This window comes from Penaeus vannamei, chromosome 2, assembly GCF_042767895.1.
Source record: "Penaeus vannamei isolate JL-2024 chromosome 2, ASM4276789v1, whole genome shotgun sequence".
In the NCBI taxonomy this organism is placed as follows: domain Eukaryota; kingdom Metazoa; phylum Arthropoda; class Malacostraca; order Decapoda; family Penaeidae; genus Penaeus; species Penaeus vannamei.
Genome location: NC_091550.1, coordinates 16,420,223 through 16,435,222, shown reverse-complemented (window position 1 = coordinate 16,435,222; position 15,000 = coordinate 16,420,223). Strand labels below are relative to the sequence as shown.

The window sequence follows — 15,000 nt, the reverse complement described above, 5'->3', positions numbered from 1 at the left end:
CCGTCCCTCGGAGTCGGGTTCATACTGGTGGATCTGTCGGCAAGGCAGCTGTTATCTCATTATTGTCCTTAGGTATCGTTTGTATATATTTACTTGCATATCATTATGATTCATGTTATTATAGTGATCATATGGCGCAATTGAGTTATCATCCGGCCGTATCGCAGGCCAGTGATAATCTTTTATAACAGAGGCTATCAGAGGGAATTAATGGGAGGTCGGCCATTCCGTACCATTTTGTATTTCTTTCCTTCCGAGGGAATGGATTTAGGAAAGAGAAAAATGTGGAGGAAAGAAACGCAATATTTGGAACAAATCTTGCACGCACAAACCCAGCCCTGCACGCGTGTGTGGAGTCCTCATTGATCCGGGCGAAGGTCAAGACTGGATGTTGTGTTTGTCAAGGATTTGGTGTTCGGTTACGCCATGATGTGTTCGTAATGATGCCATTCTCATTTGTGTTGCAAGTAGGCCAGGCATGGAGTAAGATATACCCATTATTCTTCACTGCTTCTTTGTTTCGACAATGATAAAGATTATTTGGTAATAACCTTCATTATGGTTAATTGTATTGGCTCTGGAAATCCCGCGGAGGATTAAAAAAACTCGCGAAAATTAGTGGGATTATAATATTTTCTTCGGCGTGATGGTTAGTGAAAGTTTACTGCTTTGTAAAGTCGACAACTATGCATGTAGGCTTTGTTATTTTATTTAGATATTTTCTTTCAACTACTATTTTGTATATTGAGTTTGGTATGTTCATGTTTGTTTGAAGTAAGTTAAGAAAGACAGCTTGTGCACTTACATAGAAACTCCAAGACTCAAGTACAGTCGTTCTCCAAATAAACTTTGAACTAAATTCCTTTACCTTTTTTTGTACTATTTTTAAACATTTAACCTTCAGTCGCATACAATTTCCACACGTAATAAAAATCAGCTGTTTCGTACGTTCATGGCAACCACTTTTCGCAAAAGGCAAAGGGAATTGTAGTACACAATACACCCTTCCCCTAAACGGTAATACTATAGCGCAAATGAGTCTCAGGGTCCCTTTAAATAAAATTTAGATCGAGGAGGTCGAGGCAGTAAAGGAGTGAAGAAAGAAATGGAGCTTTGGCAGTCGAGCTTTCGTTGAGGAAGCCAGAAAGTGGGAAAGTTTATCGTCAAGTACAGTTTGAGAGAAAAAAAGATGAGAAATCGCTTTATAATGAAACATTTAAGGATTGGGAATTGATAGCTGAATACGTATTAACAAGAATATATTTATATTTTATAGTTTAGTAATAAGTGTGAAAGACACGTGTGATGTGCCTGGGGCGAGCTACCCCCCTCCCCCCTCCCCCAGAATGTGGGTTAGCGGGAGGAGGTACGGCCCGCCGCGGCGCCCTCCTCGCCGCTCGCTCGGCCGCCGCAAACAAACAAATGTAGCGGTTTCATGCGTACACGCTGCTTTTGCGTTTTTTTCGTTTTTCTTTTTCTCTTTTTTTCATTGCTGATAGTCTTGTCTTTTGTATTTTTTTGTTTTTTGTTTTGAGAATGTTTTTCTTTATATCTTTCGCTTTTTGTTTTGATAATGTCGTATTTCTTGTTTTACTGATGTCGTTTTTTATATATTTTTTCCACTTTCCATTGTGTTTTATTCTTGTCATGTTTCTAATTTTTCGATTTTTGTTTTATGTTTTCTTTCTAGTCTCTTATATTTCGCTTTTCGGCATTTTATTTTACTGTTCCTTTGCGTTCGTTGGGTTGTTTATCTTTTTGTTCCTACGGTTTCTTTTCTTATTCCTTTATTCTTGTGTCTTTTCCATTTTCTCCATTCCTTTTCGTTTTATTCTCTTTGGCTGCTCCTCATTTCCGTTCTGCGCTCTCTCGTCCTGCTCTTTATATTTTCTTTTTCATTTTCGTGTTCATGTTGCCATTTCACTTTTATTTTTCGACTGAAATATATTGAAAGTATTTTTTTTTCTTCTGAAGTACTGAGATTTAATGCAAGTAGTTTTCCAATGGGTTTAATGTATCTTTTTTTTTTTAAGTACAAAAGACATTATTCGTTCCGATATATATTGTGTTCTAGTAAATTCTTGGCAGCAGGACGGGGCTGGCTGCGTTAAGTATTGTCTTCTGTGAATTACGTGCAGTCATGTTCTTCGCTACTTGGCTAGCAATAAAAGAAAATAGCACTGCGGAATAGTGGCAGCTGAGGGAAGGTTGAGGGTGAAACATGATTTGTTTTATTGCAGTTTGTGAAGGAAGAATATACGCGTTTTTTTTTTTTTTTTTTTTTTTGTGAAGGCCGTAATGAGTATTTGGTAAATGGGAAAATGATTAAGGTCAAATAGTGTTTTTTCTTAGGTAAATATAAACGTTATTTTACTTTTTTTTTATATCACTTGATTAGAAAGATGAACGAGAAGTCATAGCAGAATTAGTATTCTTATTGTTACTATTATTATTGCTATTGTTTGTGATGTTTGTACATGTCTTTGTTATAAACTTGTATTCAGATAACTTTATTTCTTATGACAAATATTGTGGTGATAACTGTGATGGCAACCATTTATATATAGAAATATTATCTTATAGGTTAATTTCTTTTATGTACTACGAAAGTTGATATTTCATAACTCAGATATGTGATGATAATTATCTTAGGAGCATTTGCTATTTCATGTAAAAGACACACGTACTCACTCACTCACTCACTCACTCACTCATCACACACATACACACACATACACACACATACACACACATACACACACACACACACACACACACACACACACACACACACACACACACACACACACACACACACACACACACACACACACACACACACACACAATGTCAGTATGTTATATGCAGATATATGAATATACATTACCTTATTCATGTCCACATGGCTGGATAATGCTAGGATAAGATTTTCAAATTTAAAGGCATAACTCACAACAGATTTTGTGAGTTTTATGAATTCTTCGACTTGAAGTTAGGCAATAGCCTCACAATAGGAAACTAGATAACTATCTTTAACTTCATTTGATCTAATCTCCCTTGTATCTTTCAGATGGACTCTTTCTTGGGCAACACGCGGCCGTTCTTCCAAGGGCTGCCAGCGTCCACCAGAGGGTATGATGGATCCACTCTCAAGGACCAGACTCAAGCCCCGCCCACGCCCACGCCCCCTGCTACGCCTACACTTCCACCTGGCCACGTGTACCACTCCTACCCCGTAGGAGTGACGAGCTCAGCGCCAGCCACGAGCTTGCCCGGCTCGCTGACCCCCAGTCGACCAATAACGCCTGCCACGCCCTCGCACAAGCCTCATGACCACGCTCCGCCTGCGCCATCCCACAGCGTGACATCCTTCTTGCACCCGCCTAGCAAGACTCCAGCAGCAGATGCGCGTTACCTTGCCCAGCTGTCAGCAGCAGCAGCAGTGGCCAGACCCACTGATCCACTTCACGATGCCCGAGCCTTCAGTCGGTCATACAGCACCCAGCCTGGTCTTACAATCGAGCACCCATTGCCTACTAGACCCTACAGCTCCCAGGCAACACTGTCCTCTGCAAGCAGAGGCATTTCTCGCTCGTACAGTACACAAGCTCCACCTTCGTTAGAAATACGGCCAACCAGACCTTACAGCTCGCATTCTGCTGTTGGAGCAGATTCTAGAATTTCTGCTGGACCCTATGGTACGCCCTCAACACCCAACAGTGACTTCAGGGCCTATCAATATCCCTTTACCACACAAGCAATTACCGCAGACCCTCGTGTGCATGTTGAATCTAGATATCTTGAAAGACCAGAGTCAAGGTCACTAGATTCAAGGTCACTGGAAGCACGGTCTGACCCACGGGGAGGCACGAGACCTGAACAGTGGGGTCCAAGTTATAGAGCTGATGTGAAGTCTTTGGACAGACTGGCACCATCCGTCCACATTGCTGCTCCTTCTGCCAGTGTGAACGGTTCCAAGGACGCCCTTTATCTGGGTAAAAAACCTGATGATATTGCAAGCGTTAGACGACCAGATGAGTCATACGTAAGAAGAGGTAGTGAGTTATTGCAAGTTAATGGATCACGTGACCCACTCTATCCCAATGGGTCTCAGAGTGCATATTCATCAGAAACACAAAGAGACCCATCTTCTGAAAGACCAAAAGACAGTCGGCCCAAAGAAGATTCTGCTTTGGACCTCTCCGTCAAAACTGTAAGGCAAACGCCAGACTCTACTGCTCCAGATCCTGAGAAAAGCTACAGTATATCTCCTGTAAATGCTGCAACAGTAGACAAGAATCCTCAGAATGAAACTCCAAGGCGAACTCCAAATTCCACTCCAGTTTCATCTCCTTACAGACCTCCAAACAGAGATCCATCCTTAGCACAGTATGCTGATATATCAAAACTTAATCCTGGAATATCAGGAACAAGAGCAACGCCACCCAGTCATATACCCTCACACTTTAGTTTAAATGCTCCTTCAAGTCCACATACTTCATCGAGTCCATTATCTCGTGGAACTCATTTGCTGCCTCCCTCTAAGAGACCAGGGGACCCTCTGTACTTAGACCACTTTACAAAGTTGCCGAAGTTAAGTCACACTCCTCCAAACAAATCGCCAACTCCATCCCGGCACATACCTGAGAGTCATTTGCCCCTTCACCCAAGAGACAAGGCCCTTTATGGTGCCCCCAAAGAAGATCCAAATCGTGGTTTGCATTTACTTGTAGCTGCCACACTTAATACAGAGCATGATGGGAGATATGGCCATGAGATTGGTTATGAGAGAAAGCACAGTACAGAGAGGAAGGACACAAATAATGATTGGAGGGATTTAAGCCTTGAAAGAAGAGAAAGGAGAGAGTCATCTATAGACTTAAAAGAAAGTGAAAGAAGAGCATTGAGTCTTGAGAGAAGAGACTTGGTGATGGAAAGAAGAGAGCCGAGTGTTGAAAGAAGAGATCCAAGTTTAGAAAGGAGAGATTTGGGCATTGAGAGAAGAAATTCCAGCATGGACAGAGGAGATCCAAGTCATGAAAGAAGAGATGTAAGCTTAGAGAAAAGAGATCTTGATTCTAAGTACCTGTATCCCAAACATCCAGATGTCAAACTATCCTTTGACCAATACAGAGCATGGGTGCCAACCTCAGAACACTCGAAATCTGATAGTTTATCTATTGACCGGCCAAAGTATATTCCAGGGCAACACTCTGTACCAACTTCCGTCCCCACAACCTTACCTCAGCAAGGTTCTAGAGTCTCTCCAGCTCAAGCTCCTCATCCATATTCCTCCTATGGACGACCTCCTGATACAAGGCTACCTCAGACTCATTATTCCCAAGCAGGACACCCCACCTCTTCTGCACACCATCAGGTTAATGCAGCTCAGCCATCCCATCCAAAAATACATCAGCCGTACTTGCAGACACCAACCACAAGAGCATTGCAGGTCCCTGCAACTTCCAGCAGCAGTCATTCACTGGAACCGCCACATGCATCGGTGGTGTCCCAGTCTCATCATTATCCATATCCAAGCAGTCACAGTTATTCTCAAAGTGTTGCGCAATACCACCAACACCAGCAGCAGAAGCAGCAACGTTCAGCTTCGCAGTATCCACCATTCAGTTTGCCACAGAATTCAAAATCAGGATCAGCATCTGCTATCCCAAATCCACATCTAACACCTCAGCAGGCTGCCCATCAAGCATATGCCTATTCTCACCAACAACAACGTAGTGAAACACCTCATGCAGCTTATTCTAGCAAGAGACAGAATCAAATATCTCCACACCCTTCAGTTTCTCCACACCCATCCATGTCCCCTCATCCGTCTGCTTCCCCACATCCCTCAGCATCTCCTCATCCTGCTGCTTCTCCCCACTCAACTGTGTCCCCTCATGCTTCCCACCAGGGGCGAATTCCCTCACAATATTCTCCTCACCACTCACAGCGCCCACCTTCTATTTCTGTGAGTCAACATTCACATAATTATCCAGGAACTCTACCTCCTAGTCCTTATTCAGGTTCTCAGAGTCATTCGGCTCACACCACACCGCCTTCATCTCGGCCATCCTCAGCTACACCGCAGCTGCCACACACGCCGCAAGCTCTCTCTTCTCATCCTTCTCAGTCTTCTTCCAGACAGTCAGCCCATCCTACTCCTGTGTATCCTTCTCCTGCATCTCAATCTGCTGCTCATTCATCACAGGCTGCCCCTCCCCCAACATCACAGGCTCCACCTACTTCATCGCAAGATCCCCCACATCCCCCTCCTTCCTCAAAGGCTGCTTCTCCTTCTCACTCTCGTCCTCCGTCAACCCAGCCCCCAACTCCTTCCACACAGCCTCCTCCTTCATCACATCCTAATCCTTCTCAGAATCAGCAGTCTTCATCAGAGCATCCACCTACTTCAAAGTCTAACCCCCCTTCCTCTGCTGCCCAGCCGCACCCTAGTGCAAGCCAGTCAAATGCTCCCCAGTCACAGCATGCTCCAGAAGTGAAGCCTTCCACACAGCATCCACCTCCTCCAACCTCCCTAACAATGCCATCACATCCTCCAGCTTCCCAGCCTCCTCTGTCTACTTCAGCACAATCTCATCCAGCAACGTCTCAGTCCCATCCTTCTACAATGCCATCTCATCCTCCCTCTACACAGCATCCTCCTCCCCCATCACAACATGCTCCTCCCTCAGCACAGCACCCTCCTCCACCAGCACATCCTTCTCCACCAGCACAACATCCTCCCCCATCAACACCACATGCTGCTGCTTCAGCACAGCATCCACATCCACCAACACAACATCCACAACCACCAACACAACATCCTCCTGCAGCACAGCATCCTCCACCAACACATCCTCCTCCTCCAGCACAACATCCACCTCCACCAGCACAGCATCCTCCTCCACCAACCCAGCATCCTCTACCTGCTCCAACACAGCATCCTCCTCCATCAACACAGCACTCTACTCATGCAGCACCACATCATCCTTCCTCAGCACAACATCCACCTCCACCAGCACAACATCATCCTTCACCAGCACAGCATCCACCTCCTCCAGCACAGCATCCTCCTCCATCACATCATCATCCTCCAGGAACGCACCATCCACCTACATCACAGCATCATTCACTCCCTCCATCACAACATCCAGCTCCCCCAGCTCAGCACTCAGCTCCCTCAGCACAACATCACCATCATCACTCCTCACAACCAGCTCCTCCTCCCACACAGTCCCATCCACATGCAGCACATCCTCCTCCTCCACAGCATCATCCTCATCCATCCCATCCTCACCCATCATCATCTCAGATGCATTCCCTTTCAAGTAAACCTCATCATCCTCCAGCACAACCACATTCTCACATTCCGCCTTTGCAAACTCATCCTCCAACTCACCCTCCAACTCATATCCAGCATCCAACAACCCACCCTATCCCCTCTTCAACTCAATCACATCCTTCCCAACCATATCCTCATTATCCATCACAACCCTACTACTCCCATCCTCATCCATCTCAGGCCTATCCCCCTCAAAGCCACCCACACTCACATTCTTCACAAAGTCATCCACCTGTACCACATCAGTCCTCCCAGTCCCATCCATCCTATCCTCATCATCCTCCTGGTCAGCCTCCTCAGTCCCCGAGTCATGCTCCTCATGCTCCTCCTCGGAGCCACCCATCCCAGGGGCACCTGCCCCCCCACCCACACCCATCACATATGCATGTTCCCCAAGTTCGCCACCCGCATTCCCACATGCCTCATGCAGGTATGTATCCTCCTCACCCATCCCACCCAGTGGTTAGTCAGCATAACTCCCAGCCTCATGGATCTCATCCTCGACTTCCCCATCCTTCTCAGCCTCATGCTCAGGCTTATCCCCCACACCCTCAGCAACCTCACTACCAGCCACCACAGCTTTCTCATCCAGCTATAAAGACTGAAGGAGCTGGCAGTGGGCCACGCTTCCCAGTGTATCCCTATCCTTCTCACCACATAAGCCAGGGTCATGATGTAGGGTCAGCTAGAGGCCCAGGACTTGTCAGTCCCCCACAGACATCAGCAGCATCTGCGAAAGCAAGGCCACCTCCAGATATTGACCCTTCACGGATACGTACAAAGGGGGAACAAAAATCTTTTGATCCTAGAAATGCTGAGAGTGGAAAGTTAAAAATGAACACAGAACCATGGCCAAATTATCCACCTGGTGCGCACAACACTTCACAGGCACAGCAAACAGGTGATCAAATACCTTACAATAGCTCAAGGCCTGTAAGCCAGCCACACATTTCAAATAGCCAAGAAGGACCAAAGGTGGCTGCAGTATTTGAATTTAAGGAGGAGGATGCTCAAAAGACAGATCAAAATCAGGGAGGAAACAAGATGTTAGAACCAGGCAAGGCTGCTTTAGCAGACAAACTTCACAAGAAACTAAACAGAGCTGAAAGTACTGAGTCATTGGTTGTGAAGAAGGAAACTGTAACAGAATCTCCTGTACCAAAGAAAGAAGAGGTTCCTGAGGAGAAGGATGAATGGGCTTCTGGGTTTGACAAGCTCTTAGAAGACTTAGCATCAAATCCTGAGGGTGTTACAAGCAAGAAAAGTAAAACACTTGGAGCACGTTACTTGCAGAAGGTGCAGATCCAGCATGCTATAGATAATGATCTGATTGCACCTCCACCTGCTGCCATTCTAGAGGAAGAAGATGAAAGTGAACCTGAGCCTCCTGTTAAGTTCCGTGGCAAGTTCAAAAGTATTAAAGATAAAAAAGTGGAACGTGTGATTCTCACTTATGCCTCGCATTCTGATGAAAGTGCCACTGAAATGATTCCGGATGAAGATGCCAGTGATTTTGAAGAAGAACTGAAACGTGAGATAAGATCGAAGGACAAAAAGCGGGGTCATTTTAAGAAGCCAAGAGGTGATTCAAGCAGTGGTAGTGAAAGTGGTAGGAAAGATAATGACAGAAGAAAAAGTGGTGGACGTGGAAAGAATAAAGAGAATAAACCAAATAATAAACAGGATTCTGATTATTCTGTAAGTAGTAGCAGTGAGAGTGATAGTAGTTCTAGCTTAAGTTCTGATGATTCTGATAGTGATGATTCTGAGTCAGAGGAGCTGGTTAGACCTCGACGAAAAGGAAAGCAGGATTCAGACAGTGATGTAGGAAGAAAGAAACCAAAGAGACGAGGAAGGAAGTGGGACAGTGATAGTAGTGACTCTGAGGAAGAGATCATACCAAGGAGGAGGACAAGACGTCGCAGAAAATCTTCAAGTGATGAGGATTCTTATAAACCTGTCCAGAGAAGCAGAAAGAGGAAAAAGAAGCAAGATTCCAGTGATTCAGAGGAAGTATCCTTAAAGACAAGAAGAGGAAAGAAGAAAAATAAATCAGAGTCGGAGGAAGAAGAATTTGTGTCAACTAGAAGAGGTAGGAAGAAGGGTCGTGTTCCCAATAGGAAAAAGAAAAACCGTCAGAGAGAAGATTCTGATGATGAATCAGAAGATGAAAAAGCCTTGCCAAGAAAGACGAGAGGAATGAAGAAGAAACAGCAGGAAACAAAGAATAGAAAGAGAAGAAAAGAATCCACTAGTGTAAGCTCATCTTCAGACTCCGATGAAGAGAATAGTAGCAAAACAAAGAAAGAAATGGATCAGAGAAAGAAGGGCAATATCAAAAAGGGCAGAAAGATTTTGGAGGACTCCAGTGAAGATTCAGAACTCCCTGCAAAAAATAAAAATCATAAAAAGAGTAGTTTGATTGTTGATAGTGATGATTCAGATGAAGATTCAAAGAAGGAAACAAAAGAACCAGATGAGGAAAAGATAGAAGATAAAGTTGATGAGGAGCAAAAAGCTGAGTGTAGTGTAAAGGCAGGTACAGAAAATGAAGCAAAGGAAGGAGAAACACAAGCAGAAGAGGACACATTAGATCTAATTGAAGATATAGAATCAAATTTAGAAGGTGATTCTGTCATTGAGAAGCTTAACAAGATGCGCAATGAAGAGTTGAACAGAGAGGACGTATTAGAAATGAAAGCATGGTTTGGTGAGGTTAACAATGACATCAAAAAGCAGCTTTGTAATCTTCAAGAAATGGGCTTTAGGAATAATTGGAAGAAACCACAGTTTGGAGTAGGTGATGATTTCTTGCATGGATGGCAGACAGATGTAAAGAAGTATAAAGAATACACAGCCAGATTTCCCAAGAAGTTGTGCCACTCTGTCAAGCACCAGGAAACCAGTTCATCCAAAGGAACTTCTAGAAAAGGGCGTGATCGTGACTCAGGAAAGGATTCTCCATCAAGACAAGGATCATCTTCCCCAGCTAAGAATACGAGAAGTAAATCTGGGATAATAAAGACAAGTATGGCAGTAGCAGAAGATGACAAACTTAAAGTAGCATCTAGACCAGAGATAAGTAGTGTAATGCAGAGATTCTTTGAAAAGGTTTTGGCTGATTCTGCCAATGATGTAATGTCTAAAGGCAGTCTTGCCTCCAAGAAGTTTAATCTGGGACCATTTCCAGCATATGGAGCGCAGCGAGTCCCAACAGGGCTGACGCCAACACCTTCAGTTGCTCCCTCCATGTTAGCAAGTGATGATTCAGACCTTGATTCTCTTGCAAGCATCAGAACTGATCTGCCAGCATCTGATAGTGTACCAGTATCAAAGAGATCCATTGCTAGTAGTCTGCTTAAGAAGATTGGGCGGAAATACAATGATAAGAAGCTCAATACTTTGTGCCTCGGTAAACCTCGAAATATTCTTGAGGCTACAAACAAACCTCAGCTCCTGCCAACTCCTGGCATGCCTACAACAGAAAAGGAACTTGAAAATATGGAACCAAATGAGATGAAAATTGCTACATTTTTCAGAAAAGAAACAGTTAGTAATTATAGGGATAACTTTGAGGTAGTGGTCACCAAGAATGGCATTAATGAATTTACACAAATACTTTATCAGTCTAGGACACGTACCAAGACCAAGCAGATTCAGGATGCTGCCACTGTTAGATCTGTATTTGGTGCAGATATTCCTCCTCATCTATTGAAGAAGGCAGAGTTAAAGAAGGCTAAGAAAACATTATTAAAGAAGGGAGGTAAGAAGGATGAGGGAAAGGCGAAGGAGGACAGTTCTCCAGTGCCTGTGAGCAGAGCTAGTACTCCAGGAGGCTCGTTGCAGGCTGCAGGGGATGAGGATGATGACTCGGAACTTCGCAGTGAACGTTCCGAGTCTGTCCTCGGAGAATCATCAGCTCCTAGTGTGACTAAGAAGGCACGGCGGAAATTCCGCAAGTTCAGAAGCGGTTTTGATTATATACGTAAAAAGAAGAAGGTCAAACCGGATGATGAAGCAACACCATCTAGGAAGCGCTTGGTAAGATAACTTGTTTTTATTAATGAGCAATGAGAGTTGTAGAGTTTTTCATAGTTTCAGTCTTTATTGGAAAATGCATTTTAAGTAGCCTGGAAGTTGAATTAACAATTTATAAATTTGTGCTATAAGATGTGTAATGTTTAATTTTCTGCAAATTCACAAGTATAGTGAAAGGAAGCATGTAACAAATTTTAAAAATTAGTGAATTAAGTTGCACTAATTTTGTTATAAGGCTTTTGATACTGTATTAAAGCAGAAATTACTTTGCTTCAACAGCCTGTCAGAAAGCATGTGAATTGGCCAGAAGAGAGTCGTGATGTCGCAGCTGAAGTTCGAAGCTGGGTCGTTAACAAAGGTCTTGGAGAAACTGTGTTACACAAAGCTGCAAGGCTTCAGTATCATGTAAGTACACATTTATTTAGTTGCTTATTATTTCTCTGTATTCAAGAATTTCAAAATTATTCAGTATAACATTGTTGTCATGAAAAATTAGGAGATACATAATAACTGATCCTATGTACATTTTTGTGTTTTTATAAGTATAATTGTCAAGAAAGCAATCTTCATTTTACTGGGAAATATTTCTTTTAGGTTTTCATATGATTTATGGCTAGAGGTAATACTATTATATTCTAGTGTATCTTTAAATCTTTAATATTGATATAATTAACATTTATTATTTCTTTCTCAGGATGTGGTGGTGTACTGTGCAGAAAGTCCAGATTTTGACATTAATGTGCGAGATAATGCTGGATACACACCTCTTCATGAAGCTTGCAACCGAGGTCATTTGGATATTGCACAGGTAAATGTTAAACAATAAGGACTGTATACTGATAAAAGAATGACTTATAGCCAAATGCATAGGGACATAATTCATGTAATAACAGTAAATGCAGAAATGTAGAAAGTGCATTTTGAATTCAATATTTCAAATAAAATAATTAATTAACTATACAATCTTCTCCTTCAGGTTCTGTGCTCCCATGGTGCCCATGTCAATGCTCCGGGTTACAAAGGTATGCGGCCATTGCATGAAGCTGTTGAAAATGGCCATGCTGAACTGGCTCGCCTACTGCTTGCCTATGGTGCTGACCCGATGCTCACAACCTATGCAGGGCAGACCTGTTTTGACCTGTGTGCCGATATCCAGTGCACGCAGCTGCTTGAGGGCTTCCTTGCAGATCTCAAGGGTCATGATGGCGAAATGTGGCACTTTGCTGGTCCTACACGGCTTAGTGGTAAGTATAGAGTTTTTTAAGTGACCATGTACTGTATACAGTTTGTATGTGGTTGATATGTCAGGGGATCATGATAGTAAAGAAAGTTAATGTCACTGCATAGATCAGTGAATCTTTTTGTAGTATATACTGTGGCCAGATTATAGCCATCTTTATTTTTAGAAGTAATTGATTCCCATTTTTTATGATATATATGTGTGTGTGTATGTGTGTAGGAGTAGATATGTATGTGTGTGTATGTGTGTTTATCTCAGTCTACTGTATATGTGCACATATTATAAGTAGCACTCATTTAGTTGCAAGTTAAAAGACTCAAAGTTTGCTCTTATTCCCAAACAGATCCTGAGGAACAAGGATGTGACATATTTGGCATGATACCAGCACCTTCTTGCAATAAAACAACTTCAGAAGACAATGTGGAGTCAAGCCAAGATGCTGACTTGAAGGCAACATCAGATTCAGTCACCTCAAGAAACGTTACTGTGGATGAAGCAGATAAAGGTCAGAAGTTGGAAAAAGAAAGAGCAGGCAAAGAAGAAGCATCGTCACTGGAAGGAAAGTGTATACAGAGTTTGTCAGATAAAGAGCTTAGTGTTAGTGGTGGTGAAATAGTCAAAGATAAGAGCTCTATTAAGGAAGAGCCAAAATCTGTTGAAGTCAAAATGGAGAGTGACACCAACATGACAGCAGAACTGTCATCAGAAAAGAAAATGTTGTCCAGTGAGGAAGTGAATAAAAAGGACGAGGAAATTAATGAACAGAAGGAAGATTCAGATATGGAAGATGGGTGGGACATGCAGGTTGTATTTGAAATATGTGAGTTACCCTTACTAGATACTTATGAGGTGGAAGGACAGCCACACAAGTATCTGCTGTTGATGGAACTTTTGAAGCACCTGAAAGTGACCCAAGAAGAACTTATAATTGCAGCAAAGACAATTGAAACATTAGAACTGAGTCCAGAGGAGTTTGAGAAACGTGCGCACTGTTGCATAGTAGGGTCCTGCAGCCGTGCACTTGTTGATGACTGCTCCTCAGTGGTCCTTGTAAAGATTACACCTTCTTTAGAGAAATTATTGGGTATTGAAACTGTAAAACTTTAGTTTGATGCTGTATGTATGTGAATAGAGATGAGATCAATATTGCTTTAGACATTTTATAAAAAAAAGCTTATTTAAAGCCAAAATGTATGTGGATCAATATGAACAGTTTTATTAAAGCCTAAATGAAGGAGTCCAGATTTTTTAGACTATATGTTATCATTCTGAACCAACAGATGTAAATATGACTTTTGTAAGTTGCCCTTCATGGCTGAATAAGTGATATGATTTTTTAGGATTATGAATGAACGAAAAAAGCTATATGCCATATTCAGTACGAAGTGTAGGAAACAATGATACATGCAGAGATAACTTGCTCTGTGATAAGGTTTATCAAAGATATACATATGCTGTGATAAGTCTCATGTAAAGCCCAAAAGTGATATACAGACAGCTACAGAAAATCTTCCAATTTATAGATCTTTGAGCCAACACTGGATTCATTGGGCTGAAGAGACTAAATAGACTCTAATCACGGGTTTCTCCATAAACATTGAGTGAATTGATGGTAGCTTAACATGGTAATTAAACCCTTCATGCTGTACTCAGATTTTAATGACTCTTGATACTACGGTGATATCTTTTATTATGGACGATTTATCTAGGAGGTAAATAAAAATTTGAGCCTGAGTAAACATGGACATTTTTCTACTAAGCATCGCACTCTATTCCTAGATAGACTATGTGGTTCAGGGGAGATTTTTTTTAATGGGAATTTGTGTGCAATGAGTTGTTGCAATCTAGAGTTATTACTCATCCATGCTATCTCAAATTATTTATGTTTGAGATTACTCTGTACAAATGAAACTTATGATTATTGTATTGTATATAATGATGAAGTTGGATGTCGATATCTAACTGTGAGGAGCAGAAATTTATGACCAGATTGCTGTTAAATCAATGTTTGAGTTGACTGAGGAATTACTGCTACTGCTGTTGCAGCACTACAGGTAACTTTACTCTGCTTGTTCTATGTGTGTGCATGTGTGTGTGTATGTATGTGTGTATGTGTATCTACATATGCGTGTGTCTTTGTAAATGAAGTCTTGTGCAATTAACTTAAATATATTTTCTATGTAATGTAATGACATGTAAATATATATTCAGAGTTATAGAAGTTCTTTTTCATTTTTTACCCATAACTTTATAATGGTTTGCATAATGCTTTAATATGTCAACGGGATTACTCCATAAAGAATAAACACACCAGATTTGATAAGCTGGTGCGTTTAGAAGAAACTACTGAATGTTATATTTGTATTTTATGGATTAT

The 15,000-nt window shown here is 42.2% G+C and overlaps 1 protein-coding gene across 3 annotated transcripts in view; it reads left to right on the top strand.

The window, feature by feature from the left end:
- The window catches only part of LOC113823762 (uncharacterized), a 378,033-nt gene extending 363,189 nt beyond the window's left edge, over nt 1-14,844 (top strand). For all 3 annotated transcript variants that reach the window (XM_070130712.1, XM_027376451.2, XM_027376449.2), the window contains 5 exons: nt 3,071-11,386; nt 11,663-11,788; nt 12,078-12,191; nt 12,360-12,627; nt 12,967-14,844. In XM_070130712.1, coding sequence (XP_069986813.1) covers nt 3,071-11,386; nt 11,663-11,788; nt 12,078-12,191; nt 12,360-12,627; nt 12,967-13,730 — 9,588 coding nt within the window. In that variant the 3' untranslated portion in view covers nt 13,731-14,844. The remainder of the gene's footprint in view (nt 1-3,070; nt 11,387-11,662; nt 11,789-12,077; nt 12,192-12,359; nt 12,628-12,966) is intronic.
- Nucleotides 14,845-15,000: the final 156 nt, after the last annotated feature.